Source organism: Tauraco erythrolophus, chromosome 5 (genome assembly GCF_009769465.1).
Source record: "Tauraco erythrolophus isolate bTauEry1 chromosome 5, bTauEry1.pri, whole genome shotgun sequence".
In the NCBI taxonomy this organism is placed as follows: Eukaryota; Metazoa; Chordata; class Aves; order Musophagiformes; family Musophagidae; genus Tauraco; species Tauraco erythrolophus.
Genome location: NC_141469.1, coordinates 62,915,144 through 62,942,756, shown reverse-complemented (window position 1 = coordinate 62,942,756; position 27,613 = coordinate 62,915,144). Strand labels below are relative to the sequence as shown.

Here is a 27,613-nt window from a genome sequence, read left to right as displayed (position 1 = left end):
CCGCCCGGTACGAGGCGCCCCCGCCCCGGTGCGGGGCGGCCACGTGGACCCGCGGCTCCCACTTCCTGCTCCGCATCACCCCGGCCGCTGCGCCCAGCGGGGAGGCAGGCGCGGCAGCCCGCCCGCAGCGGGGGAGCCTACCGGGGAGGAGGGGGGAGAGAAAGGAGGAGGAGGAAAGGGGGGAAAAAAAAAAAAAGACAAAAAGGGGAGAGAAAAAAAAAAAAAAGAAAGTTTGTACGTGCAGCGGCGGCGGGAGGAAAGGCTCCGCAGGCGGGCGGCTGCCGGAGAGCAGCGGCGGCCGGGGGAGGAGGGGGAGAGGAGGCGCCGGGCGGGGGGCGGAAGCCCGCCGGTGCGCGGGGCCGGGCGCTGCGTGCGCGGCGGCGGGCGGGCGGCAGGATGCGGCTGAAGCTGGGCTTCCTGCTGCGCGCCGTGCTGCTGGCGGGCAGCTTCTTGGGGCTGCTGCTGCTCTGGTCCTCGCTGTCGCCCCGCGCCGAGGAGCCGGCTCCCCCGGGACGGACGCGGGTGAGTGCGCGGCCGCGCGGGGCGGCGGGACGGAGCGGGTGGCGGGGCCGCCGCCCGGGATGTGACCGGCGGCGGCTGCGGGCGGGCGGGGGGCGGCTGCCCGGGCTGCGGCCTGCGGCGCCTGCAGGCCCGAGAGGGGAGCGCGGAGCGGCGGGGCCAGCCCCGGCCGGACCCCGGATCCGGCGTCCCCGCTCGGGAGGCGCCGCGCCGTGGCCCGCCGCCGCCGCGGGGCTGCCCACGCCGGGCCGCGGCAGGGTCCGGGGGCGCCGCGCTCTGCTGGGCCGCGGCGGCCGGGCCCGGCGAGTGTCCGGTTCGCCCCGCCCCAGCCGGCGCGGGGCCGCCGCAGCCCCCCCGCCCTCCCCGGGCCCGCTGGGGCCAGGCTGGGAGCCCGCCGCCGGTGTCTGTCGCCGGCGTGGTGGTGCGGGCAGTGCCCCGGCGGGGCCCTTCCCTGGGACCTCCCCGGCGGCGGTGTCCGGAGCACCCAAACCGGCTGGGTCCGTGTCTCCTTCAGGGGTTTCTGGGTCCATGTCTCCTTCGAGGTCTTCTCCATCCCTCGAGCACCCGCGCCGGTGTCAGCTGCGTGAGTGTCTCTGCGAGGGTCTCCCCCAGTGCTTCCACAAACGGGTGCAGGTGTGCCACTTTTTCCGAGTCAGCTTCCTGACGTTTTACTGACCAAACGGCAGGTTTTGCCCTGGAGAAGCAATATCCCAGGTAATTCAAGAACAGCACACAGAAAGCCAGAAGGCATTGGCTCCATCGGGCAGGTGGTGCAGATCTCACACCCCGAAACGGCCCGGTAACCTGCGAGGGGCAGGGTGGGAGAAGGGACAGTGGCCTGTAGAAATGCTTCAGAAATGTCCGGCACATCAGTCTGGGGAGTGAGCCTTGGATTAGTCAGTCAGGTGGGAATAACCTGACCCTTCGACACCGGGGTCTCAGGAGTCAAAGTGCTTTTTCCATCTTCACCGGATGTTTTGGAGCTGTGTAATGTAACCGGACTTAAGGAGATCTGCTTGAAGTAGGATTAGTCAGGATAATTTTAATCTTGGTAAAGTCATGAAATTTTACAGTGATTATCTTAAAAAGCGATCTTTTGTGATGCGTTAACTAATGATCTTGGCCCTCTCTAGTGGGCTGCTGTGAGTAGTTGTGGAAGGCGAGCAACTTGCTTTCGAAAACTGGGAATGGCTTTGGTCTCCTTCAGCAGATGCTCTGTCTTCTGAAGCTGTTACAATTTGCCGTATCTTGGCAGTTACTGCTGAGATAATAGGCTGTAGCGGTTCTTTTGGAGATAGGCAGTTTATTAAGTGGTGAAGTTTCTGTAATATCTTCTTCTAGACAGAACACAGGATTTTCTGTGTACGGAAAGATCTTTAGGAATTTTATTTGCATACCTCCCAAGAGAACGTCAGGCAGTAAACATTGCACCTCAAAACCAGTCGGATTGCTTCTCCTGCTTTGGAAGAGGGTAACAGACCTGTAAAATGACATTCTCTGGAAAACAAATTAGTTCTGGTTGTGTTTGTGTGTAAGGCAGTGACTGTCTTCAGTTGTCACCCCAGAATAATCATCTGAAGTATTGCGGTCCTGCAGTGCACGTGCTGTATCAGTTTATTCAGGTGCTGTAATGAATCACACTGTCCTTTCTCAGGAGCCTGAAGGCTTTCGCTCGGAGACTGCTGAGCTGAACCCTTGTATCCACCTCCAGTCGCATGTGAGGTCTAATTCGGAAATCTTTTCTAGCCGGTGCACGTGGCAATAAAGGAGTCGGAAGAGTTTTTACAGTCTAGCCCCGATAAAGCAGCGTTCTGTCTTGATTACCCCTGCCTTGACTGGAGGAGGAAGTACTCCTGACAGCCACCTCAGGAAATAATTAAGTCTTTTGTTGGGCACAAATATAATTATATTAAGTAAACACTGTCAGAGATGAAATCTAAACGGAATGTCTGGTTCATTAGCTGGACCTGCTGTTTACTTATCATTGTGATATATATGAGAGTGGGGTAACACACGCATCTTCATCATTTTATGGGAAATTGTGCTGTTACTACTAAATTCATGTTTTGGCTTGGACTGCTTTCCTCCTCAGAAGCTGCTCAGGTGGTGAATACTAGTGAAACAGCAGTGAGCAGCTTGTTACTAGCAGTGCTCTGGCATGTTTCTGGGGAACTAGCAGAGCCCAGGAATACATCTGAAGGTTAGAGCCTGCGTGTCCTGCATCCTGCTTGGTGAGACCCATGAGGTGTGCCTGGATCTTGAGGTGTGCTCCCTGCCGCACCTGGAAACAGTCCATGCGTTGGTACGGTTTCGGCATGTTGGAACTAGGAGTTCAATGATAGCTGCTTCTCCAAAGTGCACTGGTGTGTGCTCTGTTCAGTCATACCAACGAGTGTGTCTGCTCTGTTGTTAGCTGCCGCCTCTTCCCATACAACATCCTCCTCCCTTTGCTTGCGCTGAAAGCTCTGGCCAACATGTGAAATTCCTCCTTGGACAGTACCAGCTTAAAATAGAATTTAACTTTCTGTAGCTAACCTCAGGCAGTACCCTTTTGCTCTCTGCACCGTAACCGTGAGCAGTTTTTAATAACATCAAGGCATTAAAAAAGATGAAAACTTCAGCTGTGTTGTTCTTTTTATGTTTATAACCTTGAATCTGTTCCTGCTTACAGCAGCAGACAATAGGTAACACTGAAGATCTTGTAGTAGTGTTATAACTACATACCTTTAAAAAAAAGTATATTCTCCCTTCAAATATTGTGTGATGTTTTTTCTGCTGATGTTCAAACATTTGAGAGACCTTTTGGAGAGGCAAGATGATTAATGTACAGAGAGTTTTGAAAGAAAAAAATGAAAGTGGAGAAGCGGCTGTTTAGGAAGGAAATGAGAGAACATAGAGGTAGTAACAGTAATACAGACAGTTGGAGATAAGAGCTTTCCTTCTGATAGAAGGCTACCACAGATGTGTATGTTCACTGAAAGCGTATATCAGAAGTTGGGGAGACTCTCCAGGTAACGCAACTGTGGAACTTTGTTTCTTCCGGACACCATTTGAGGAAAAAGTGCTTGTAGGATTCGGAGGGTGAGATTAAGTATTTATTTATCTGGATTAGCAGAAGGATCCAAACAAAATAAAATAATCCTTATCCTAAAGAGCTTTTCATTTCCAATCTAAACCAAATAGAAACAATAAAAATATATTAAGGTCTGTCTTCAGAGGCTTTAAAAGCCTATCTGCTTTTGTGTAGGTAAGGACATCTGCTTTCTGATGGTGAGGATTACAAGGGTACTGAAGATTTAGGCAGGGATACTCTTGTTTATGGCTGTGAGAAAAGATTCGATAGAATCATTGATTTGATTATTATATGCGTGTTGTGGAGTCTTTTGAATGTTTTCCCATACCTTCTGCTCTTCTGGATCAAGGGATCACAGTTTTGGAGCTAGCAGGAAACGACTGAGGCTATTCATCCTGAGAAGATTGCTGTAGGGATCCCAGCTGTGGTACTTGTTGGTCTCCAGCGAGATGCATCGCTAATGATCAGCCTCAGAGGTGCAGCCTGGAAAGCTGGTGTTATCAGGGAGTGGGTGGTACAGCAGGCGGAACCGATGGACTGAAACGGTAAAGAAAGATTCCTTACTGAAAAGTTGAAAACAGCTTATTTAGAGGAGTAAACGTGGTATAAGTCAACTTTAACTCTCCAAATCTGACCAATTGCAAAGTGGTAGAGTGACCAAATCAGTATTCGGAAGCCTTAAAAGCTGTGTATAATTGAGGTTGATGGGTTTGGGTTGTTTGTTTTGGTTTTGAAAGATCTGTTTAGCCTACCTGACGCAAAGCTCGAGGTACAGCTTTGCATCCTCATAGTCTGTGTGGTAGCAGTGGTCTCGTACTTCCTCTGATCTTCACTGGAGCACTCCAAGAAGCTGATAGAAACGACCCTATTAGTTTGTCCATATGAAGGACAGCAAGTCTTTGTCCATATGAAGACAGCAAGTGTCCAGCATGTTACTAACCCCCTTCCGGAGCCTAGGGAGGTAGTAAAGATTTGCTGGAAGCGCGTGGCTGGCCTTGCACAAGTCAGAAACGTGGCGGTGAGATTGCAAAACCCACCAAATAAATTCCTCGTTCTGCCCTCTTCTCATGCGCAGCGAGGAGAACTTCCTGAAATCTTGGCACGGGCTGCCCGGCCTCGTATCTGGGAACCTGGTGCTGCAAATTTGGAGCGCGATGTCGTCTGAGGTATTTCCCAGCTTTAGCCCATCCCTACGGCACCCGAGCCGCCGGTGGGCTGCCATCAACTGGCCTTGTCACATATGGAAGGCATTTAATCTTCTGTGTCTGTAAGTGACGTGTTCTTCATGGGTTCTTGCTTAGGGAGTTTATCAACAGTTCTCGACCTTTTGGACTGTGTTCCCAGGGCTCTTTTTTGCATACATGAGTAATTGGACAACTGTCCTCTTCCTCCTACCACCCCTGAAAGTGTATGTGTCTCCTACACCAGGTGTGCTCTCAGGGTTCTATAACATAACAGGAGCTTTTGAGGTCACAGTCTTCCCCCCCCTTAGGTGTTTATACCTTCCTCTCCCTGCCAGGACAGTTGGGTGTCCTTGCTGCCAGGTGCTGTGCCGTGCGGTTGCCCTCAGATCAGGAAGGGAGGCTCTGCTGAGGGCCCTGCTGCAGATGGTGATTCTGGCATGTCCCTCTGGTTCAGGAAACCTGATGAAGGGTTTGCAGCAGAGGCTGTGGGCCCTCACCAACCATCAAGTTTAAACATAACAATTCCCCCGTGGCCACTAGAAGGTGGAGAATTTATGATGTGGAGGCGGAGGAGTTAGTAAAAAAGAAACAAAAGCTGAATGGACGTTTTCTGAGCTTTCTGGTGACACCCCTTCTCCTCCACTTTAAGGACCACTAATATCCTGTATGCCTTGGCTGGATTGTCACTGAGAACTTAATGACAAGTTGCAGACTGAACTTGAAGTGTTATTGTGGTTTAAATTAGGTTCTTTGTGGTGGAAGTCCCAGCGGAAATTCTCCACTTTCCCTTGAGGAGTAATGGCGAACGTGCTTAGAAGAAAAAACGAGGCGCAGGAATTTGGAGTTGATATCGTTACTGGAGGAAAGGCGGGAATGGGAATAAGATGATAAATCCAATGTAACAGAGAGAGCGGTGTTCAGTAGCAAAGGGATTCAAGTTGTCTGAGTTTGGTAAAAAGGTGATGCGTTGTGGTACGCAGGTGATCGAATAGCAAAATAATCTCTCTCTCCAGCTGCTTTGTATAGTTACCTGTACATCAGTCACTACTTTTTTACTGCTTTGCCTTTCTAGGGTGAGACCTAACACAAGGAGCGCCACGTCAGTTCTGCCACTCTGGCCTTATCAACGCAGTCATTCATCACCCGGGTGTGAAAAGCTCCCCGCAGGTGCAGGGCTGGGCACGGGCACGATGCCTGCTGCCCTCAGAGCCGTAATAAGTCACCGCTGCTTGTGTCAGGAATGAACACCTTGGCAAATCCTTCGTGTTCAACGAGTTCGGTTTGAAACCTGTGCGCAGGGAGGCAGTGGGCTTGCTGTAGCCAAAGTGGTGTTGCTGTCGTAGGAACTGAGCATTGCTTCCTTTTTACCCCCTCTTGTTATTACAGTAGTCTTCAGCGTTGCTCGTGACAGTAAGAGGCAAAATGTTTTGAGATATTAAATGCTAATTGTTTTTAATGTGTGCTTTCATCTAAGTTGGCTTTGAAAAAGCTTGTAAAGAACTGTCACCCTTGGGAGAGTGTAAAAACCCCAATCTCTATCATATTAAAAGTGAAATCTTTTGACAAATGCTTCTAGTTCTGTTGCAGAATAAATGACCACAAAGTGAATAATGTGAAGAAATAGAAAGAAGAAAAAAGCCTGCATAATTCCTACAATTTGTATATACATACATAGATTGTATTAAAACTTTCTTGAACTCTGTTGTCATTAAGATCCCTTGTAATAAGTTCAGTAAACAACTCATTATTATCTCAAGACTATTAATTATGTAAATGTCTACTCCTCTAGAGAGAGCAGTTTCACACGATTTTATATGTGTATGATGAGATTCCTTTTGTCCTATTCTAGCCCAAGTGCTACCATTCATAAGTCATGTAAAAGAAGTGAACAGCTAAAAAATCTAAGATCTTAAGTTAGGGCTGGCGTTTGCTTTTCAAGAATCCCGTTGCAGGAGAAGGGGGATCTAGAGCATCCAGGGAACCTTTGGCTGGATCCTCAGCATACGATGAAAGGTGGCTCTGCTCTCTTAGGTAGGATTATGCAACAAAAAACTTAGTAATTGTGTCTGTTGTGGGGATCGCACAGATAAAATTGTTCCACTGTTGATAGTACCTAATGGAGAAACCGTGTGTAAGACCACAGAAATCAGGAAGGGTCAACAAAATGGGTTGGGTACGTTGTCATTTGTTAAAAAACCAAAAACCAAAAAACACAAACAAAAAAAAAACCCACCACACGCGCACACACACAAAACACCACCACACGCACACACACAAAACACCACCACACGCGCACACACACACAAAACACCACCACACGCACACACACACAAAACACCACCACACGCACACACACACAAAACACCACCACACGCACACACACACAAAACACCACCACACGCGCACACACACACAAAACACCACCACACGCACACACACACAAAACACCACCACACGCACACACACACAAAACACCACCACACGCACACACACACAAAACACCACCACACGCACACACACACAAAACACCACCACACGCACACACACACAAACCACCACCACACGCACACACACACCAAAACCAACAGCACACACGCCAAACAACGACAACCACACACGCCAAACAACGACAACCACACACACCAAACAACGACAACCACACACCCCCCAAACAACGACAACCACACACCCCCCAAACAACAACCACACACCCCCCAAACAACAACAACCACCACACACAAAACAGCAACAACCACACACACAAAACAGCAACAACCACGCACACACAAAACGACAACCACGCACACGCAAAACGACAACAACACACGCAAAACAACAACACACCAGCAACGCGCACACACACACCAATGCGCACAACAAAACAACAGCACACACACACAAAAACCCACCACCAACACAGAAGGGGTAATTTGTGCTGTTTAGTGGCCAAACAATGGGGCATTAAAACCAGCATGTAATAAAGTCCTGTTTTAAATAAAAGTTTAGGTAATAGGTAACTAGGTGGTGAATTAAGTTGTGATGGCTAAGCTGAAGTAGTAGAAATTCTGGTGCTGGTAAATTTAGTTATTGGAAGAGGCTCAGTGGGTCATCAGGATGCCAGCCTTGAGAGAAGGCACCATCATTCCCACAAGTACATCCATGGGTTTTTTGCCACAGCCAAGCAGCACGCACCTTCCCTAACCCAAGCTCAGCAGACTTAAAATTGCTTGTATGGAGCTGACGTTCCCTAATGAAAAATGACAGTATCTTTGTCCTATTTTTGTCAGATATTAAATCAGCATTACGGGAGACTGCCAAGTGGAAATAGGGCAGGATAAGCTCTTACGTTAATAGGTTTGACTTCTACCTTGGGGTGGGAAGGGTAGGGGGGGATGCTTTTTACAGAAACTAGACCATATAATCTGAGAGAAGGATTCCAAGTCTGGTAGCAGTTACATTTAATTACTAGATTTCCTCTTAAGTATGGAAAACAAACGTCTACGGTGAACGATTAGTTTAAAAATAGCAACGTGCTGCTTAAAAGGCTGCCTCCTCCAGCAGTTTTTTTTAATCTTTTTGTGAATTAAGGGGAGTTTATCTTGCTTGAATCTGCCTTTAGCAGTCCACCTCCGCCCCACAGTGCTCTAGATTTAGACACTGTTCTGGTGGGTGAGGTTTCCCCCCCACGACTAATAACAATGCCAAGGTAACGTGTTCAGTAAGGAAGATGTTGCCAGAATGGCCTGACAAAGGGGAGCAATAAGCAGCCAGCAGCATGCGTTTCTTTGCAACTTGTGGTGCTGTTTAGGCTTGGATTTGGCAGTGTTCTGGCCTTTCACCTAATACAGGGTTTTGGGGGGAGAAAAAAAAAAATTAAGCTCAGTAGATTTCTGTAAACTTAAACTAAAGGTTAAGGTTGTGCTTTATAGCAGACTTCTAGATTGGGATTTAATCAGTTTAGTTGTAGCCTCATCCTTGAAGGAGCTTACTGGGGAAAATATGTGCTTTTATGGAAAAGGGGTGTTTTGTTGTTAATAATCGCAAAAAGATATAGAGGAGAAGGCTAATACTTGTATTCTACCTTTGCTTTTCAAGTAAATATTGTGTTCCCTTTACTTGGGACCAAAGAGTTTTGAAACGTTTGCTTACTCATTGGCATATCAGTTGAAGGTGGTTCTGAAATTTGAAAAAAAAAAAACAAAAACAAATTCTTTGCTTAGAGCAAGCTGGTTTTGAAATAGGTTGGTTCTTTCCTATAGATGCATTTTATAGCACAGAATTCCTAGTTCCTGAAAATCCATTGACTTCCCATGTGGGAATAAAACCATTATTCTTACCAGGCTACATACATATGCTATTACTAAACCAAAAATGACTACTATTTGTAATGAAGAGATGATGCTTAAAAAAGGATTGTATTAAGCAGGAATTAAGCATGCTTCTCCATGCATAAGCATGTTTTCTTGCAATTCACAGAACAAAGTGCCTTTCTTTTTTCCCCCCACCTCTCTGTTATAATAAACTAATTGTTTGCTGCTCTATAGTGGTCTGTATTTCTTAAGTTTCTCTCAATCGTGCCTGCTTGAATTCTTCATTCTAACTGCTGACTCAGTAATGTGTTTTAGTATTGCTCTGGCTTTCCTAAACTACAACTTCTTTTCCTTTGATTTCCTTGTGGAACGTTCAGTTGCAAGTAGCAGCAGTTGGCTCTGATGTGCAGTAAACCCCTGAGCAGCAGGGGAGGATTGTAGGAAGGTATAAGGTAAAAACAGTATGTGGTTTACTTGCTGTTTACATTTGGAAAACTTTCTTTACAGTTGAAGGTCTCAAAATATAACTGTTAATGAAATTAAAGCATAAGCAGATGGTGCTCAACCCACGAAGTTTCTTACTTATTTTGTTGTCTTAAAAAATTGGCAATGAAAATGGCTCAGCAAGAACTGTTCTGACTTGAGTGAATACAGTTGATTTCTTTTAATAAGGCAGAAAGTGTCATGCTAAATAGCGTGCTTTTGAAAAAATACATGATTTTCAATTAAATTGAATACAGTGTTTTTGATGTTTGAACATTTTTATCATAACTCAGGGATTAAAATTTGCTTTGGTTTTAACCTGTAGTAAAAGGTTTCCCTTTTAAGGATGACTGAAAAAAAAACAAGAAATAGCTTTTCAATAGTGCTGAAGCATAGCAGCACTCTGTTTTCTTTCTCAATTCCTGCCTGTATGGATTTGAGATATTTAAGCAATGTCTTTGTTTTGAGCTAGTTAACAAGAATTCCAGATACATCAAAGAAAGAAGTGTTTAGCGTTTTAAGTTGGCTGTAGAAAATGCCTCATCTGTAACAACATTTTGAAGCAAAACCAAAAATTAACCAAGCTACCTCTTAAAAGCGTCTGAGATGATAATGTCATGAGTTTTCTATTCTTCCTATTGAGGAAGGAAGGCCAAGAAAGACAATATTGAGATAACTTGTTCTTAAGAGAAAATAAATTATGCTCTGCGTGCTTGAGTCTGAGACAAGGTTTGCCACACTCTCGCTTAAATGAGGTCTTGAAGTCAGCTCTTCAAGGCTTGTAATATATGTATTTTATAAGCCATGCATGTGTCACTGATGCATTTATCATACACCTTAGACTGCTTCACCTGCTCTGGCTCTGCTAATCCATCTCCCACAGCGTTATTCTAACATGCCAAAGCCTCTCATAAGCTTTAAACAGCAGCTATGAAATACGTTGGTTTTTTTCTCACCTATTCCACGTTTTCCACCCTTTTTTCCGTCTCCTCTGTGAAATATGTTCCTCCTGCATAGAGCCAAGACCTTCACTAGTGATTAACTTAAAAACAGTATCTCAATAATGTGCAGAGGTGGAAAAGGGTGGGAGGTGGTTTTACTTGTTGTTTGCTTCTTTTGATGGAATATGAGCTTTTAGTGATTGTCTGTAAGTGTATCACCTGCCTCTGATGAGAGAGTTCTTAGCCAGCAGCTCTCAAGTCCTGAAGGATGGTCTGTGGGTTTCCTTTGCCTCAGCTCCTTGCTGGTGAGAATCTTGCTGGTGAGCTCTCTCTGAAAGAGACAAGAATCTCTTTCTGCCCGTTGTATCACTTTTTGGAGATCCTCAGCTCTAAATGCTGATATTTGACTCAATGTAAGATACTCCTACGGCATGAGATTTACTGAGTGGTGGTATTGGGAACTTTCTGTGGAGGTATTCCAGCCCTGGGTGTCTGGAGTAAAACTGCAGATCACTTTCTGGGATGCATTTTTGTGATCTCAGCGTTGAAGAGTTGAAGACTCCTTCTGTCTTCTGTCCCTCCCTATGTTTTCCAACACCAATCTAAAATATCTGTCTTGAACACTTGTTGGGTTTTTAGTTATGTAAACAGTACAGGAAAGGTTGAGCTAAGGAAGGCCAAGAAGTGTTGACTTGACAGTGAGGCCATGAAGGTCTTTTAGCAGGTCCAGGTGTCATCTGCTCCTTTGGGGTCACCATCAGAAAAAACATCCTGAATGAGAGCAGCTATCCATGGCGCTGGAATCAAGACTGGGAGAAGACTTTGATGTCAAACCTGGGGCAAACAGTTACACTGGCCCAACTTTTGGCAGTGTCTCATGAGACCCTCAAGTGGTCATACACGCAGCAGTGAGTAGGTGTCCAAAGCATCAATGCCATCGCCGTCATATTGTGTAGAGAAACAGAGGGGAGAATGTCTGTAAGATGCGGAGTTGCCGTATTAGAGAGCGGGCTTACCTTTTCCATGAATAGTCATGTCAGTCACCTCTCGAGGAGTTAACAAGTTTTGCTCCCGTTGTTATCTTCTGCCGAGGCTGGTGATGACAGGGGAGTTGTCAAGCTGTTGTGATAAAAGGGAGCAGGCTGCCAGGATAGTTCATGTAGCCTTTAATCTTTGTGTATGCCTGAGGGGCCTTGGGAAAAGATGATGGCGGGGAGCAGGCTGGATTAATTTTTCTGGATGAAATGGATATGTCCTGGGGGTTGGCCTACTTTAAAAATAATTAGAATTCTTTGAAATCTACTGTCCTTGAGCACACTTCATCTGTCCTACGTCCCCCTTCTCTGGTTCCTGTGTGCCTAGATCTTGTGGTTGAGAGACACTGCGTGCCTCCTTGGGAGGTGTTTGTTTTGGCGATACGTCCCAGGGGTGCATCATTTCTAAACCCAAGCTGACTTGTGTACGTGTTCATGGTGAAACGCATGCAGGGACTGCAGGTGATCAGCGGTACCTAGCTATGTTTTGCTGTTAAGCTGAGAGCAAAGAGGCTGCCGGGCTTACAGTAAGGCATGCAAAACCCTGATTTTTTAGATCTTAACATAGTTTTTATATTTACTGGAAACAATAAGATATGGGTTTTTTTTAATGAACTCTTTTGAACAGTCCTGTATGTTTGCATCGGGTGACAAAGGTATGATTGGATCTTTACAAAGAGGCTTGATGGGATCATTGATTGACCGCAGCCAGCACAAGTCCCATGTTAGTGTAATGAGGTGCATTGATCTCTGTTATTCCAGGTTCTTATTCCAAACTCATCCTCAGCTGAAGGATGAATACCTCAATTTATTTATTTTTTTCTGGTCAGTCTTTTCTTCTTGTTCATTCTTTGTGGGAATTTGGGGAGTTAATTAGGCTTATTCTCACAGCCCACTGTTCAACAGCTTAAGAGTTTTCTTGTGTAAGTTACTGAGTGATATGGATATCTGGAAGTAAGGAAGAAAAATAAATGCTCAGACTACTTCTCTTTATCCTCTATAACAGCTTGGACAATCTATCTTCTAACAGGTTTGTCACAGGATATAAAATACAAATGTTTTAATGGGGGGAGGGAACCTGTTTCATTTTAAACTCTACAGTTCATGTCTATGATTAAAGAAGTGTTCACAGCCTGAAACGCTAGGCACCAAAGTTTTCACTGATAGACTTGGCTGGTTAGCGTTGCTGCAAAGGAGAGGCAGCTTGAACAGGCTTTTGAACAGGTTTTATCTTGCATGATGTTTGCAAGAATTTAGTCTATACTGATAACTTGTCAAAATACAATTTGCGGTCTAATCCCGGCAATCCTAATTTTCAGAAAGAGTTCACAGCTATTAATTTCTAAGAAACAGGCAGAACTTTTATCTACTAATTTGGTTTATCTAACAACCATAATGTGCTGCTTAATATTACCAAAGGCATAACATTGCAAGCAGAATTCATTATACTTTCTAGGTCGATGCTTTAAAAATGTATTTTAATAGTTTAACTGAATAATCTTGACTCTGATGCCTTAAAATGCTCATTGCTGAGAACACTTTTGCGTATCAGAAGTAATTGTATTTTATCAGCTTCCTTTTTTCATTTTCAAAGCTGAGATTTACTAAGTCCAGAGCAATATACTTTTTACGTATTTACTAAAATGCATGGGTATTTATTTTTAAGCCTAGTTTTACTGATGAGGAAGTTAAGGTTTCAGATACAGGAATATTTAATGAGTTCAGCTATGAAACATTGATTCTGTATGTAGTCACATGTACCTGACTTTCTGTAAGTGACTTTGCCTTTACAAGTGGAAACTTTCCAGCAGTGTATATTTAGGAGATCTATTCATAGTCTAACACCTAACCCCCAACAACTTTCCTCTAGGAAGTCCATTTTCTCCCCTGCATGCATTTGTTAATTTTGTCAGACCTTAATGTTGCCTAACTGTTTTTATACTGTATCAGCTATAGAACTCAAAGAAACTTTACATGGTATGAAAAAGGCCAGTTGTGGCAACTCTTGACATTTTGTAACCAGTGCTGGTTTTATCTCAATGCATGTTAACCTCTGCGATGTTCCTTTCCCTTCATACATTTTTACTTTTAAAGTTTCCGTTTCTTTACTTATTTTGATTTATTTTGTCTGTAGACTGAAGAAACATGACCAGCACTAGACTGACACATTCCCTAATACCCTTTCTTATCTAGCTGTAGTGGCATAAAATATTGGATACAAGAGTGAGAACATACTTCTGTGGAAGGGAGTTCTGCCTGACATTTGGGTGTGTTTTCCAAGGGAAGAGTAGTACTGGAGATCTAGAAAGAGATGTTCAAATCATCATGCTGTGAAAATCTGCCATTTTATGTATTTTTAGTGAGAATTCTGTTGAGGCTTAGAGTTTTTCTGTAAAGAGAGAAGTACCCTCGCCTAGTGCAGGGTGACTGCTGGTTATGCACGTCTTCCCTCTCCTCCCTGAATTTAAGAACGTGCTGCTGTCTCCTTAATTCTGTAGTAAGAGGGAAAATAATCTGCTTTTTGTAGCTTTGGTTTAGAAGAAGAAAAGGAGAATCATGCTGCTAGGAATATTTTAACAGAAGTGTCTTTTCATTTAGCACATAACGGAGTTCCTACATTACCATGAACACTTACTCAGGAAGCACTGGAAGACCAGTCTGGGTGCCTTGAAGGGGAGCAGCAGCCATTGCCCAAACCACCCGCAACAGCCCGATTTAGTGTTACAGGCTTTCCCTGCATAGGAACGCTTGGATAATTTCTGAGATGGGGTCCGGGTGCGGTGGCTCGGAAAACGGCACAACTGGGTAAGCCCGTGTATTTCTTTCTGATACTCTTAGCACATCGTGAGTGTCTGACCCGAAATTCAGTGGGGGACACAAGTGTGCTGCCCATGTGCCTCTGCTTCCCCAGCACAGCAAGTGGGTCTCCTCTAAGGGAGAAGAAATATTCAGAGAGAGGCACTCTGGGTGGTTTGTTGATTTTTTTGGGGGGGGGTTAGTTGATTATTTCATTTTGTTTTAAAGGTACAAAAGGAACAAACTCTGCCAGCCTGCAGGTACTCGTTCTCCCCTGCAGAGATCCCGAGGAGGGATTCAAGGACGGCTGGAAATCGCTGGGGGCCCTCGTGTCTTCTCTGTGTGCCTGTGCAGCAGTAATGGTTTTAAACAGCCTGGGGAGGCAGCTGTGTGCTGTGTGTTTTGCTGCCAGGGCACTCTCCTCTGCTTTTCAGCCACCTCTCTCTTCTAGCAGCTTTTTTTTTTTTTTTTCAAGCTCCTGTTTTGAACTAGCTCAGCGCTGGTGTTCACCTTCCTTAGGGATGCCAGATGGGTTTGGCTTGCCTGTGCAGCTGGCTTCCCGGAGTCCTTGATCCAGCTCAGTGTGCAGGTGTTGAGGTGCTTGTGTTGGCGCACAGGCGGGACAAAAATGTGTAGCAGAGAAGTAAACTGATTGTAGAAATGTATCCATCCTGCTCTGGAATATTACCTTGAAGAATCCAGCACCTATCAGACAGGTTTAAATCCACAACAAATTTGTGAAAACAAAAATGTAAAGGCAGCTTGTCTGCATCAGCTAAAAAACCTACCATTTTCATTAATTTTCTGCAAGAGCTAGGTGCATCTTGTAATTCGTATTCCTGGTACTCTACAGTTCACCTTGCAGCAGAGATGAATAATATCATCTTCAAGTTTTACTGTACATCTGCAGTCTTGGGAAGATAAATGTCAATGTGATGCATCATATTGACATTCAGAAGTCTTCCAAACTTCACTTTTTAAATAAAACAGGAAAGTCAGACTTGAGTCCCTTTACTCAGTAGGAAGAGTAGGCAAGTGATTTTTTTTTTTTTTTTTTGCCACATCTTATATAAATCTGACTTCCTTTACAAATCTGCAGTTGTGTCATACTGTCAAGAATTATAGAACTGGAACTGCCATACTAAACGAAAGGAAAATACGCTGTTTCCAGGTAAAATATTATGTCTGAAGTGAATTTTATTGCTTGTGGCTTTCAGCTGCTCCTTGCTAAAGAGATGCACAGAGCTTCTGCTGTTCATGTTCTGTTGAAATTATTGAAAATGGAAAGCTGAATAGTAGCTCATCTTTAAGCTTTTATATTTTTTAATTGAAGTGAGTTGAAAAGTGAAAAATTCCAGCTTTAATCATGTCAGAAAGGCTATCCAAATTTTTTGCATCAGATCATAGAATAATTCAAGCTGGAAAGGACCTCAGGAGGTCCCTCGTTGAACCTCCTGCTCAAAGCAGGGTCATCTGTGGGGTCAGACAGACGGCTTGGGACTTTGTCCAGTTGGGCCCTGAAAACCCTGGGAGATGGCACAACCTCTCTGCCTAAATTGTGCCTCTGCTGGGCTATTCTCATGGTGTAAGTGGTTTTTTTTTTATATCCAGTTGGATATTCCATCATTTTTACCAAAGAATACACTGACACCTCTTCATTGCTGTCCTTGGTATTTTTAGTTTGCTATGACACTTAAAACTGTAAAACTGTTTAATTGTAATATAAAAAAAAAAATAGTGGGTTTTCTGGTTGGTTTTTATGTTGGGGCTTTTTGTTTTGTTGTAGTTTACTGGAACCATTTAGTGGGATAATGACTTAATCTGTTTTTCTCTATCTTGACTTAGAGGATTTGTCCAAGTCTACATTGTGTGATGAAGTATTGAGAAAACATTGATTTGAGTAATGCACATCTGAGGGTTTTAAACAGAGCATATACCTTTATTATTGTGCTGTTGCCACTCATGTGCAAGAACTTTTAAAAAAGAAAGCACCTCATCCCAAAACGCAACTAATTAACAGCAATATTATTGTCCTGGTTGACAACAATCATGTGAATGTATTGTCTCTTACAGAAAAGGCTCTTCTATACTGCTTTTCCTTACCATTTTCAATATAATACTTTTGCAGATTATTGAAAGGTAGCAAAACACAGTGGATTTTATTTCTTTTATATTCCTATTAGAGTATCTTCCTTGCAGATTTTTGGGTTGGTTTTGCTGATTCGGTTTTGATGTACAGTAAACAAGTCTATATTGTTTACTGTCCTGTCCTGGTACATTTGTCAGTTCATCCTTCTGGCATTTGATGGCTCACGCGTGTAGCTAGCTTCTCCTTCATACAGATCAAAATACTGACATCTTTCTTCTTTTGCAGTTCTTCCTCTTGGGAGGCACTGTCTCTCCCCAGCCAGACATAAGTATCAACTGCCTTAGTGCCAGCTGCCAGCCAGATTTTGCCCTGTTAAGAGACAGCAGACTCTCATTCTCGGGGACTGCAGAGGGCTTTGGAAAGTAGTCTTCCGACACGCTTTAACAAAATTGTCTTTGTTGGAAGTTAAAGTGCAAGGCTAGCACATAAAGGTCTTGATTCAGCGAATTGCGTTCTGATTTAAACACCCATTTAATGAACTGGATAGATCATAAGTATGCTTCTGTAATGTCTTTTCTGTGTTAGATGGAGTAAGTGAAGGGCACAGTTTTCATAAATGCAGTTATTAGCAGCTCTATTTGAAGCCTACCAGGAGCGTGCGTGCTTCGTGCTTGTGAAAATAGCTCTAGCTGGGAACAGAGTTACTGAGGTCAGTATAACCGGAGGAGAGGCTTGCTGTCGTTTGGGGGTCAATTTTTAATCACAATTCCATTCTGGTTATTTACATGAAGAGGCTAAGTTGCCAAGACTTCTGATTTCATAACAAAACTGTTTACAAGGAGTAAACATCTGTTAAAAAGATTACAGTGCTTTAGACAAACATCTCTTGCTTACGCTGTTTGGAGGGTGGGGGAGTCCTGCAGTTAGACCCTAGAACACCCACTTCGATTGTTGCAAGCAAGAAGGATGTTCATGCATCTTTCTTTGTGTGTGCTGTGTGCCACATAATTTAAACAGTAGAACGCTACAGTCCAGTTGCAAAGGGATCAGCGCACACAAGAGGATGATGTTTGTTTGCATTTTCTCCAGACACGTGGTCAGAAATGCCAGACCTGAGCTGGAAACACAAAGGTCACGTGGAAACTCTCTTCAGGATCTGGCAGATGTAGACGGGTCCCTTGGAAGATGTTCAGGGCTAGAGGCTGATCCTTGGTGCCATGTTAAGAGAAAGCAGTAGGATGTCATTTCCCAAAGTTGGCTTTGAGAGTAAAGTTTTGAATGTTAGTCTTGGGCAGCTTCAAGTTGATACTGCGTGGAGAGTGCAGAGCTACGTGCCAGGCTGGAAGCGTAGTGGAGAGCAGACAGGTTCAATGGAGTCCATTTGAAGAAGTTTGTGGGTTATATTATAGCATTCTTGGGTGGCTATCTAAAATAGCCTGGCAATGCTTATACATGACGTGGCTTCTAAAGCAAAGCTATGAAATAGATTTTGATATTCATCATGTTTACTTCACAGCAAAACAAGTAATGTCAGTAGCTATATTTATCACATAAAGAGGAGTCAATTTACCAGTCGATAAAGTGACCAATTTATCTGAATAAATATCTCAATGAATTAGTTCTTACTAGTTTAGTATTTTTGCAGATCTTTTTTCCGTCTTATGCTTGAAATGCATATATTGTGTTGATTTATTTATATATATATTTTTAAAGTACTTAGGACAGATAAGAACTTACTTACCGAAACAATTCAGTAGAATATAACTAATTTATTGGCAAATACCACACAGATGCTTTTTAATATCCTATGTAAAAAAAACACAAAACTGAAAGGTCAAGGAAAGATGAGGTGAAGAACACAATTGATCATAACAAGTGATTTCCCCTCACTTATCTAGTTGAGCAGTGCACAAGGTAATTATGTAAATACTCTCAACTTCTGAAATTTTTTGGGAGTTCAGATGAAACTTTCAGAAACAGGATTTAGACTGTGTGCATAATTTTCATACAAGGCAGCTTTTGGCTTCAGTTGGCTGCTTCTTTGAAAAAGCTTTCAAAATGGTAGCGTTGATCAAATTGTGAAATGGAATTTAAAAAAAAAAAATGGACTGTTGTAAAGCTTGAGAATGGTAACAGTATTTCAAGATAAATGAAAACCTAATCATGCAGTGTGCTTCTTAATAGCAAGAAATATGAAATGAGATTGACGTATGTGTCTTTAAGAATTGAGGCAGACAAGATGTAGCGCAGAAACCTGCATCCCTTGATCAAGCTTGTCCATCAGTGATGAATTTATTGTATTGTGAATGTCATTTACTCACTGAGGTATGTAGAACATATGCATGATTTTTAAATGTCTATCTGTCTCAGATGATTGAGAAACAAGGATGAAGTTCCTCTGCGGGCTTTAACCAGTGCAATGTTCGTAGCTGATGCCTGAGGGGACAGAAAAACTGTCCTCAGCTGCTTAGAACATGAGGATTAATGGTAGTTTTTGTTTCTTTCTGAGGTTTTTTCCATCTGGAGGGAAAATTAATAGAAGTTGGATATTTTCAATAGCAAAGTGATGGATTATAAATTGTAACTCTTTGGTCTCTTACTTCTTAAATTCAAAGCATATGCTTGTTTTTACCTGCTTATCTCTACAGCTTACGATTTAGTTACTTAAGTTTTGATTGTTTAAGTCAAAAGGAAACAGCTTCATCTATTTCTTTCTTCAGTCTACAGAGAACATTCCTAAAAGGGACTTGGTCTTAGTAAAATGAAAAGCCATGCCCCCTCATAGTCTACTGTGTAACACTGCTGCATAGGAAAAAGAGGAGAATAATCCCTCCTTTGTGGAAGCAAATGAAGCTGGACAGAGGGCATCTTAGAAGTCCTTAAGAATCTCTAATGTCCATATGAATAAACATGAGTTCTGTTTTTAAGATCTCACTCAAACATGTGCATAAAATGAAGGATATTCCTGGAGCGAGACAGAGCGTGGAAGGAGCAATGACTCAACTAGGAAGGTCACAAGCTTCATTTAATGTTGAAGTGTAGTGATGAGAACAAATCTTGTACTGAACCTCTTCAGTGATGCTGTGTTTTAAGCTTTTCACCTCGGAGGGCACAACTTTCTGTGGGGGGAAAAGATGAAAGCGGTTTTCGGGATAGGAAAGAGATGGCTTATTATTGCTGAACTGTTAAGGACTGTGGAAGAAAGTTTTTACAAATTGTAATAATGCTTTGAGTGTAGGTATAGGACGGGACGTGACCTGCTCCTGGGCACAAAAGAGAAGGTGATGCAGCTGAAGATCACGGAGTGCAGGACTGAAATGAGAAAGTCTTAGTGATAGAAATGATGGTGTGATGGTGTTATGGATTATGGCAATATTGCAGTGAAATAAAGAATTCTCTCTTGTGACTGTTTTCTATCGTCCATTTGATTGCAAACACTATTGGGATTGTTTGCCAAGCACTTCAAAGCATGTGTGCGTGCGTGGCAGTAGTAGAATACTAGTGAATTTGGTATATGTTAATCCATGTAGTTTATTTCTACACAAGACATCAATGCAAGGCTGAATTATTTTCAAGCATCCAAGATCATTTGCTCTTAATTTTTGTTAGTTGTTAAAGTTGAATAGTCTTAGAGATCTGCAAGGGAACAAGGTAATGTAAGGAAAGCAGGTCCCATTTCCTAGCTATGTGAATACTGATACACTTAACTAACAGAATATCTGCTATTTTGCTAACCCCTGATTGGCAATACAAAGACAGTAAAGTGCAAATGAAAAATCAATGCCTTTTTTTTTTTTTTTTTTAACTGAGGAAGGGAAGAAATAGTCTAAGAGTCATAGATAAAGACCTGGTATCTGGAGGCCCTTTTGTATCTTACAGTCAAGTCTGATGGAGATGGTGTCTTAAGCAATTGTCTGTTTTGGTCTTAATACTCATAATTTTTCTAGTTAAGCATTTATAAAATCCTTCTAGAGAGCAAAATTGTGGACAGTTGTCTAATTATGGTATGATCCCCATCTTCCTTATATCCTGGGGAGAAACTTCATAGGCCAGCAAGATGTTGGTTATTCAAACTATTATGAAGCAACTTATTATAGCCAAAGTGTGCTTCTGATTAATTTTATTGTAAATGTGGGATAATAAATGTGTCTATCTTCACTCTAGTTTGCTGGTCTTGACTTGAAAGTCTATTTTTCTATTAACAAAAATGGATTTCAGTTTATCAGGCTGCATTAGAAAACTATTTTATGGTTGTGAGGTGTTCTATATTATATGGTCCAAACACGTGTCATAGGAAAAGCTTAGGGAAGACGGAGAAAAGCATCTAATACTTGACTCTGAAGCCTGTGTATGCAAGCTGAAGGGCAAAGTCATGTTTTCCTTTTTTGTTGAAGATTTTTCTGTTTTCTAGATGCGTTATGTGAGCCATTCAGCACTGTTTTCAAAGTCTGATTGAATATGTAGGATTGCTCCAAACCATATAGTCATGTGCAAATGTGATACTCCTAATCACTTGGAGGAGGCAGACAGGAAAAAAAAAAATCTTGTGGTTTCTGCAATCCATTTTTCAGAAGGGATTTTCTGATACTCAGCTTTTGTCTAGAAGAAAGAGCTGTAAAAAATTCTCGCCTCCACCTTCTGCCCCTCTAAAATAGAGTAAGCAATGGCACCATCTTAACCAAAGCACTGTAAACAAAACTGGAAATTTGCGAGAAATTAAAAGGAGAACAGAAGGTTGTGTTTGAACAAAATACATAACAACAAATGTTTACAGAAATGAGCGATGATAATATTGATTAGAGCCAGCCAGAATTCTGAGCATTTGGAGACTTCCCACAGCTTTCATCTGCTTAAACATTTTTCTAGGTTTGGCTGTGTCCCTAGAAGCCAGTTTGTTGCACTTTTTGTTTAGAAATGCATCACTTCATCTACTGCTTTGCACCTCCTGTGATACCTACAGCATCTGGCATGTTTTCTTAAGGAACAAGTCACCTGGCTGAACCTCTTGCACAGCAGCATACCCCATGGATTGCCTTCAGGTTGAGAAGTTAATGAAAATAATTCTTTTTCAAGTTTTTTCAGAGAAAACAAGGTTTAACCTTCTAGGCAATAAGTGTTGTCCTTCCTGTGAGTAGATGCAACTTGACATCTCTGAAGACTTCAGGTGGAGAGTTGCTTCAGGAAAAAAAAAGGAAAACTGGAAGCGATTGAATCCTTAGAGTCTCTGCTCTCAAGACTAGGCAAGAAACTAGACTTTGCTTTGGGAAGATAGGGTCAGTGTCTGGTGGGCTTTGCTTACCCTGGTGTCGCAGTGGAATGATAACCATGCCCCAGGGCTTGGTGTCCTCCTTGCTCTTTGGCCTCTTCATGGGACTGGGCTGTTATCGTAACAGCGTTCTGAACAACTAAATGACAATAAAATATTTTAAAGAGCTGAATTTAGCATGAACTTTGAAGTGAGTCAACCAGCATACAAATTCGGTATTTTTGGTTTTAGGGTTTTTTTTTCCTAATTTGTATGGAGTCTCATCTATGGTATAGCAACCAGTATGGTGCATGCGAGGGTAAACGTACCGAACAGGTGCTTCTTTGCTGGCTTGGAGGTCTGAGTCACTGCTGTCTCTATTTGAGAATGAATTACTGTGGATGATGCTCTGCAGAAGTTTGCAGTTGAGGTACTGTGCTAAATATGTGCTAATGGCAATGTAGGTTACAGTACATAGAAATATGTCTGTTGTGCAGAGAAAGAAAGAAGGTTATGAGGGTTTGAAAAGCAGTTGATGACAGACTCTTAGACTTGAAGCATAGTCTCTCGGTCAGCTGGTGGTTAATTAGACCAGTCTTAAGTACTTAACCTAAAGTGACTTACCTTGTATAATGTACAGTATTTGTCTTTTCTCCATTTGTGTCATGTTCCATTAAGGAGAGCGGGCCAGGATCAGTGCAGGCAACCTTCTTGACAGGCAAGGAAAGCGTGTGGTCTCTTGTGGTCTTTGGTTTCATGGGGACCAGAGAAATTGGACTTTGATGCAACAGAGAAAGCCACTTAAATCACAAGAAGCAAAAACGCACCTGAAAAGATGCAGTGTGTAGGCAGATACTTGCTTTTATGCTCTTTTATTTATGTTCTGTCCCACTTGATCACTTTGGCTTTCTTCTACTGAAAATGCTGATTATTCTAGTTGTAATAAACTTGTAATCAATTCTTGCTGTTCTGAGTTTAAAAGCCTCTCTGTCATCTTTGGTATGCTGTCTGTAAGGAGAGGAGTCCTCTAACAACTTTTCTATGATTCTGCAGCAAGCAGCTGCAAATGTGATTTGTGGGAGTTTTTTTTATTGCACAGGCTACTAGTGCCAACATCTTTCCATTTGAAGGTCGTGGGAGAGACTAAAATACAACATTACCTTAGGTAATACATCACCTTCATTTATGATTCAGTTTAAGAATACTTGTGTTACTTGAAAATAATTGTAGTCTTTATGATAAGAGACTGTTTTGCCTGCTTTAAAACTAGCTTTAAGTTACGAAGTTAAGCAGAGATTTCTATAATAATCTGTTTATTCACATGTTTATCTGAGTCTTGCGGTTTTTGACCTCTGTAATTACTATCCTGGATTACAGGGTGCTCTCCAGAGCTGCGAGGAGAGGTGCATTGCTTGTGATTACCTCCACAAAATTCTCAGGCATCTCTTAAGTGGAGGCTTTGAGTGAAGTGGATCTCTGGCAAGACTTCTTTAACGAAGCATGGCTGTTGAACCATAGATGGGACATGAGGCAGTATGGGGAAAATAAACTATGACAGTACCAGCAATGGAAGGATGGGATGTGTAAAACCTGAGTAAGAGTTGACTCTCAGGCAAAAAGACAGGCAAGTTGGAAGGTTTAACAACTGGTTCAATATTCCCAAACACCAAATGCCAGTAAAAACAAGGACAATAAAAGACTGCCATTTTTGACAGTAATTTATTCTAAAGCACTGTGCACCATGTAAGGTAGGTCAGGTGCAGACTATGTTCTGTCTTTTTTGTATTCTTAAATCTCACTGTAGCTGAGAAAGGCAGAGAAGTTTGCAAGTTTTATGTGGCCAGCGGCATCCCTGATAGGAGGCTGGATATGGCACAAAGCCCTCTGGCCAGGTCTCCTGGTAATCTCTGGTTCGGATAAAGGTAATTGATAAGTAAAGGAGGTTGCTCAGTCTGGACCAGATGCATGTAAGTGTGACCATTACATTTACAGAAAATCCTGACTCCTCCACCAGGAGGGACATGGACAGCAGAAGGTTGTGGGGTAGCAGGGACATGGCAAAGGGGAGTGTAGGAGCAGAGGCAGGAGGCAGAGCAGTACGAGCCGAAACAGCACTTGTGGCAGGATTGCATTGCTCTACAGGAGTTTAAGTGATATGTGTACAGCAAGGCCAAAAAGAATAACGGCAGCGTCATTAGCTCAGACATCTTTCACTTGTAAGAGAATTTAATGTTGCAACAGAACCGTTTTGTTTAAATGGAATGCTTAGATGGGTATCATACTGACTTATCTACGTGTGGCTGTATATCTTTAAACAAGGTACTCTGCAGGTAAATGGGTAAAACTCAGGATTTATGGTGTTCCCCTCTGTTAAGCAAATAGGTGGGCAATCACGTTATTTCAGTTGAAAATAAGTATTCTTTCATTGCTGGAAATTTGAATATCAGTTGCTTATATTTACAGATATGCCACACAAAAAAAGGGAAGGACAAAAGATGAAGACTGTCTCCATATGATTTGTTACCTGGGGGCTTCCTTAGCTTAATGCAACTTTGTATGCAATGACCTTGTGAGATGTTGGCTGCAAACCATGGCAGCAGCAATAGCCTGAAGTCACTGTCCTAGATGAGTGCTTCTGCTGTGACAAAGCAGACAGTAACTTCACAAAAATCCAAGGAGACAGGAGGAGCTAGTTGGTCTTTTTGCCCAGGGAACTCTTACAGCAACCATTAAAAACTAAAGTTGAGGAACTGAGCCTTACCTTCCTCAGTGGCTTTCTTTTGCTCACAGGTTCAAACACCAGCAGAGATGATCTCCAATGTTAGTGAATATGTTAGTTTTTAGACTCATTAGTAGGTAACAACTTGGGTTTAGCATATTCTTTTTTAATGAATCATACAGAGACTCAAATAAATTCAAGCAAGTCACTTGGAACTGGAACACTAAATTGTGTCAAACTCCTTCGTAACAGCAGAACATTGAGCTTTTGCCAAATTCACATTTTTACAGATATTTCATTTTCTTTATTATGTGCCCTTTTTATTTTTGAACATGCCACTTACTTTTCCATAAACAATGCTCTCAAACCTCAGGAACGTCAACTGTAAGGTAGAAGATCGGTTGCTCTTACTCCCCTAAGTTGTTTTGCCTCAATTAATTCCAATAACTTTGGGGCTCAAAGGTATTGATAGTTTTTTGGTTTTTGTTTTTTTTTTGCAATGGGCTGAGTTTATGTTAATGACTATGCTCTACTGTTATCTATTGAAAACTAATAGTTACCTCTATAACTGCAGAAGTGTAAATACTAGTGATTGTCCTGTTCTGCCTTACCAGATAGGACATAAGGAGTGAGTGGAAAAAGGGATTTCCATCAATAGTGCTGACTAGCAATTATATTACAGGTATCTATCCCTGGCAAAACAGTTCCTTCTCCAGGAGCTCCCTGGGAGCTGAGAAAAAGGGAACAAGAAAAAGCAAGCTAGATAAAAGATGCTGCATGGAAACAAGTAATGCATCATGTAGCAACCAGTTTGAAAAATGCCGTGAAATCTAGGAAGCAGGTGAAAGAGGAAGCTGACATGCCTTTTTTTTTTTTTAAGTTAAAAAAAACCCACAACACTTTATTTTTCATTCTTCGGATGTAGGTGGGAGTACCATACACAGTAGTATAAAAGTACTGCTGAACACTCATTTCTCAAAGCTGCATGTGGTCCTTGCACCTCAGTTACACTTCAGAGTTAGATATATTTTTATTTATAGAACACATATATAAAAATTATGCATGTAAGGTAATGCTTACTTGTTTAGATCATCAAAGTTCTTTTTAATTGTGTGGAGTTTTCTTTGTGGTTTTTAAGTGGCTTCTGACCAAGTCTGCTGTAGAACACTCCAAAAAAGTAGACTGATAGGGTCTCATAGGATTGCTTGCTCTTTGGAGATGCCATCACAGTATGGGACAAAACTGTAGTCAAGTTAGTTCTGTCTACCAAAACTTATTCCAGGTTGGTATAACACAACTTACACAGCTTTAGCGCTTATAGGTCTGATTTAGGTCTTGTTTAAGTACTTTTTTGTTTCCCCTAGAATGTTTAACAGGGCAAAAATCTGCTATGGAGAGATGGCATTGGTTGCATAATGGACTTCAATGTTGCCCATGTATCTGTAAAAGCTGAGGGTGACAATGGACATAAGAACATAACTTACAGACTTGTGTTTTCCTGGAAATGCTGGTAACAAACACTATCAACAGTGTGGTTTTTTTACTTGGGTTGCACAAAGAATGCAATTACAGTGATTTAGCAATCTGTTATTTTTCAAACATGTATTTTTAAACTTAAGAAGTTTTCTATAATTTAGAGAGAAATTGTATTTTTCTCTGTGTTTCTGCAGTTCCCATAAATTCTCTGTTCTAAGTTCACACAAGTTTTAAAAGTTACTAGAGGAGCTACTGAGCACATAAGTGTGCCTTCCATCACTTTTGGAGTCGCTCTGAAATGCACCAAGAGGAGAAGTCGAAGCAAAAGGGAGTTTTGCTCAGGCACTGCGACAGCAAATGCCCCTTTCAAGGCAGGTGGCTTGAATGCCACTGCTTGTATTCAACAAAAGAATTCTTCTGGTCCAACTTCTGCCCCGATTTGAGTCAATGCGGTTGCCTTGTAATGAAATTGTTTGATGGAAGGTTTTGTAAAATATGACTTGAAGGCAGTGCTGCGTGTGGAGCTTAAAACAGACCTTTTTATGGGAAAAAAAAAATGTAATGATTACAAAAGGGCTTTTTTATCATTTATTTATTTATTTCCTGAGGTGGTGGTCATTGTGCCATAGCTCTTTATCCTTTTTTGGGAAGCTGTGTTTTTCCATTTGCATGTGCTTCCATTTGGCTTTGCTTTCCCCTCTGCAGCTGGTCCTGCAGTAGCCAGATCTTCTGATTGCTTGGATGGAGCTTACCACGAGTGGTGGAAGTGGAAGGAGTGCTGTCTCATGGGGTCCCTTTGACAGCCAACTGTTTTGTTGGAACCATGACTTATTTTATTTATTCTGAAGTTAGCAGGTATCTAGAGTGAAATCTATTCACAAATACGTTGTTGGATGTGTTGATTTTCCCTTTGTCTGTGTTTGATCCTGTATACTGAAAAGTCTTCCAATTTTTTGGTCATAAGAGTATTGTGGAGGCTTTTTCTATCATGTGGCACAAAAATAGTTGCAGGACTAAGTAACTCAGTGTGATACTCTATTTTTTCCATCTATGCCCTGAACTGTAACCTGATAAATAAGACCCACACAAAATGATTCAAAGCAAACCAAAATATACTACATATCGTGTTCTTTTCTCTCTCTTATTAGCTGGTAGACTATAATCATGCTAGAAGCTTGGCTGAGAACAGGCATTATTTCAGTATCTTCCCAGCATGTGTCTAGTCAGTAAGGAAATCTGTGAATCCAGCTTGTAGTCCTTTTCTCTTTTTCTTTTTTTGAGAAGGTAACTGAATAAATTGAAACAACCGCCTCCTGTTTACCCAAATAATTGAAAATGCTAGACTCTATATCATTTCTCTCGAGTGGCCTTTTTTCTCCAATAGACTAGGAGTGTGTCTGCATTAAGTTGAGGCAAACAAAGCGAAATACTTCAAATAGGTTGAAATCCGTGCTAAACTGATAGCTGTGCGGTCTGCATCAGTTGTCTGTGACAGAGGCTCTATTCAAAGTGCTTCATTTTTGCATACAAGAGGAACTAGCATCGGGGGAGCTCTAAGAGCTACTGATTCATCCGCAGTTAAAAGTCTTTGAACCCTTCCTTGTGGTAGAAGAACGTGTGTTGTATTTGCCTTTGATGGTAAGTGCAGTGGTGCAGATGCAGCCGGGAGTTAAGAAGGGTAAAAACTGGACTGGAGAAAATAGGACTACATAGGGATTGGCCTCCTAGGCTTCTAAAATATTAA

At 42.3% G+C, this 27,613-nt stretch overlaps 1 protein-coding gene across 2 annotated transcripts in view; it reads left to right on the top strand.

Annotated features, from left to right (window-relative positions):
* Window positions 1-396: 396 nt before the first annotated feature.
* Window positions 397-27,613, top strand: part of GALNT7 (polypeptide N-acetylgalactosaminyltransferase 7) — a 79,130-nt gene continuing 51,913 nt past the window's right edge. For both annotated transcript variants that reach the window (XM_086611912.1, XM_086611913.1), the window contains exon 1: window positions 397-522. In XM_086611912.1, coding sequence (XP_086468038.1) covers window positions 397-522 — 126 coding nt within the window. The remainder of the gene's footprint in view (window positions 523-27,613) is intronic.